This window comes from Lolium rigidum, chromosome 4, assembly GCF_022539505.1.
Source record: "Lolium rigidum isolate FL_2022 chromosome 4, APGP_CSIRO_Lrig_0.1, whole genome shotgun sequence".
Taxonomy (NCBI): Eukaryota; Viridiplantae; Streptophyta; class Magnoliopsida; order Poales; family Poaceae; genus Lolium; species Lolium rigidum.
The window spans coordinates 177,328,100-177,331,320 of NC_061511.1; the positions used below are offsets into that span (position 1 = coordinate 177,328,100).

A 3,221-nucleotide genomic window follows, 5' to 3' on the forward strand; every position below is an offset into this window, starting at 1 on the left:
ACAAAAAATCCTTCACAAAATAAGCTATCATGTTAGAGGTTTCATGACATTTAGGTCAAACAACCAATGTTATGGATAGAATCGCGGCATAGTTTGTGATAATGTGCCATTTTCCATTTTTTATTTGCCAAAAATGAAGTATTTTGTGAAGCAGCCACCAAATTAAAGTTTCACAATCCTACCACTCAATTTTTAAAAAATACTAGAGCACCTTAAATGCATAATTTCCCAACCGAGGCATCTTAAATGTTTTCTTCCAACCCTCGTGAAAATAGACAAATTCCTGCCAAATCGGTAGAAAGTCAGTCAGATTTAAACTACAGGTACATATCTAATCCTCATGATTTTTTGGAAAAATCATTTTTAGCTTCAAAATATAATATATAAATGTCATATTTGGATTCCTCTCATTTTTCTGATCGATTTAGACATATTATTTGTCAAATTCTGCTTTACAGATTTAAAGATATTAATTATTACATATTAAATAGAAAAGGAAAAAAATAAAATCATTTTATTGTCATTTGAATTCAACATTAATATACTTATTCATTGTAGTTTATGTGGGTAATTGGTTGAAATTCAAAAAAATAAAGATGTGCAACATCAAAGAATAGATGTTAATAGGATTGATATGGTAGTATTATCAACAATGTGTCATTTTTTCATGGAAGCTAGTCTAGATGGAACAGAGAAGTTAAGCGTGCTAGGGGTGGAGTAGTGTGAGGATGGGTGACCGACCGGGAAGTTTGACCTAATATTAAGTGTAGTTAGAGTTAAAATGATCCATGTGAGAGATTAAAAAAAATTAGAAAAAAAACAATTTTTTTTTAAAAAAAATCGAACCAGAATTGCCAAACGATGTTATTTCTATGCCGACGGCCAATATGTGCCGACGGCAACTGGGTCTGTGCCGAGAGCGTATTGTGCCGATGGCGAGGTGCCGTCGGCACAAAATTGTGCCGACGACAATTCTAGATGTGCCGACGGCATGACGGCCGTCGGCACCTTGACTGGTTCCAGTAGTGACTGCCTAATTGTGGAGGTCGATGAAGTGAAGCCCGAGACAGTCCTTAGCTAGACCTCAAAGCTGCGAGGTGAATCTAGAATGAACTAGGAGGTGCACATTCCCGCTCTTTTGCAAAATGGGCAAAACCCCACAATTATTGGGCTAACCCCGCTTCTCGAGCCTATCGGTCATCCAAAGCCTATTTTAAACCGTGAGTGAAGCAAAGAACTTAAGGATTTAGTATTGTTCACTTTGGGCCACAATTGACGAAGATACGTCGAAAGAATTGTGTGGGCATATTTATCATGTCAACCCATGCCTCGTCTTTGAGAGCTCGCTTGACACTCTATTTCTTCCTCTTAGAAATCACAAAAATAAGAGGAGATCGACTCAGAGAAATATATAAGTAGCACAAACTGTACGTATATAATTTATAATAACTTGAATTTGGTTACACACTGTATGGTGTCAGTGGGCGGGAGAAGCATGTGCAAACTTTGCCTTCCCGCGCATGCTCAACAAGACGCTAAACGACGGGCACACACGCATATGACACCAGACAGACGGCATCTCAGACTCCTTTTGATCGCTCGGAAATACCAAATAAAAATAAGGCAACGATTTGTTGGATGGATCGATTGAGGGCAGCTAGCACGTGGCTGGCCGATGGATCGGTCGGAATGAATCAACTGAACTGGACGAAGGAGCGGTAGTCGGTGTTGGGCCTCCAGTTGGCCGGGATGATGTTGTTGGCGACGAGCTGCTTGCCGGAGTCGCTGGTGATGCGCATGGAGAATGGCGCCTGGAGGCGGTGGTTGGAGTCCATCCTCCAGATGGATCCCCACGACTCGTGCATCGGCGCCCACGACCGCGAGTTGGCCTCCTTCATGTCCACCTGCGTCAGGTCGCCGTCCATGTCCTCGTACTCGATCAGCACCGCCAGGTACACGGCGTTGGAGCCGTCCACGACGTGGAAGTTGATCTTCAGGCCGGGGAAGTTGCAGGGCACCCGCCGGAACTGGATGTCGATGATGCCCGAGTGGCGGAGCTTCTCGTTGAGGCCGGGCTTGGCCAGGGCGCCGAAGGCCGTGCCGCTGAGGTCGAAGTGGTACTGGGCGACCGGGTAGTAGTTCATGTCGGTGATCATCACCGTCTCGATGTTGCCGGAGCAGGAACGGTCGCCGCTGCATCGTATCTGAAAGACGAAGCAACAAGGGTCAACCAAGTCAACACTGTGTGTGACTGTGTCTCAGTCAAGGAAAAAAATAGCGCGCTATAACAAAATAGCGTCGGCCGAAAAATACGCTATCAGCGTGCTATAGCGCGCTAATAGCACGCTATAGCACGCTATAGCGCCAGAATGATGTAGCGTTGGCTGTCTAGAAACGCTATAGCGTGCTATTAGCGTCGAAATAGCGCGCTATTTTTTTCCATGGTCTCAGTGCGTGTGTGTGTGTGTCCGATTCCATTTCCAGCAGGCAACAACAGCTCCACGAAGAACGGCGCAAACCTACCTGGTAGCATGAGCCGCAGCCCTTGCCGTCCTTGAACAAGGGCTGGTTGCCGCAGGACGTCATGGAGGAGAAGGGGTACTGGTTCACGTGCTTGAACCCGCAAGCGCCGCCTGCAGAGACATCAACCAAATCATAAGTAAGCAACGATCGACAAAGGAACACGGAGCAATTGCTGCATCATGCCTCCATGAACACGAAACGTACCATTGTCGTCGGGCCCGGCGCCGGTGGGCGCGCCGTACCAGGTGGCCCTAGCAGGGAGCCAGCTAGAGCTGTAAGACACGGCGGAGGCGTTGTAGTTCTCCGCCGGCTTCTTCGCGGCGGCGGAAGCAGCAAGCACGGAGAATATCAGCCCGGCGAGGGCGGCGACCTTGACGGAGAGTACCCCGGCCATCTTAGCTAGAACCTTGTCGGAGTTGCAGGCTTGTTGCCACTACTCTGCTGGTAGTGCTTTGCTTTGGACTCTGGTCTGTGACTTGATGGTCCAAGGGGAGGACCATTGCCGGGCTACTTATAGGCCAGGATTCGACCGGCGTCATCGTCAACGGCCGTTGCATTGCACTGCATTGCATTGCGATGCACCGTACCGAACCTGCCGTGTTAGAGCTATGCATGGCTAGGTGTGTGCCTCATTAGTCATGTACGCTCACATGGGGTTGGGAGCAAATCATGGAGGATTGGAGGCTTCGGTTCACGAG

At 47.6% G+C, this 3,221-nt stretch overlaps 1 protein-coding gene across 1 annotated transcript; it reads right to left on the reverse strand.

Moving 5' to 3' along the window:
* Positions 1-1,575: 1,575 nt before the first annotated feature.
* LOC124646457 (expansin-B6-like) lies at positions 1,576-2,987 on the reverse strand. The gene is made up of 3 exons (XM_047186565.1): positions 2,728-2,987; positions 2,524-2,633; positions 1,576-2,204 (listed from the first exon to the last, which is right to left on the reverse strand). The coding sequence occupies exons 1-3, from the start codon at positions 2,915-2,917 to the stop codon at positions 1,695-1,697; spliced, it is 810 nt and encodes a 269-aa protein (XP_047042521.1). The 5' UTR covers positions 2,918-2,987; the 3' UTR covers positions 1,576-1,694.
* Between the last annotated feature and the right edge of the window lie 234 nt (positions 2,988-3,221).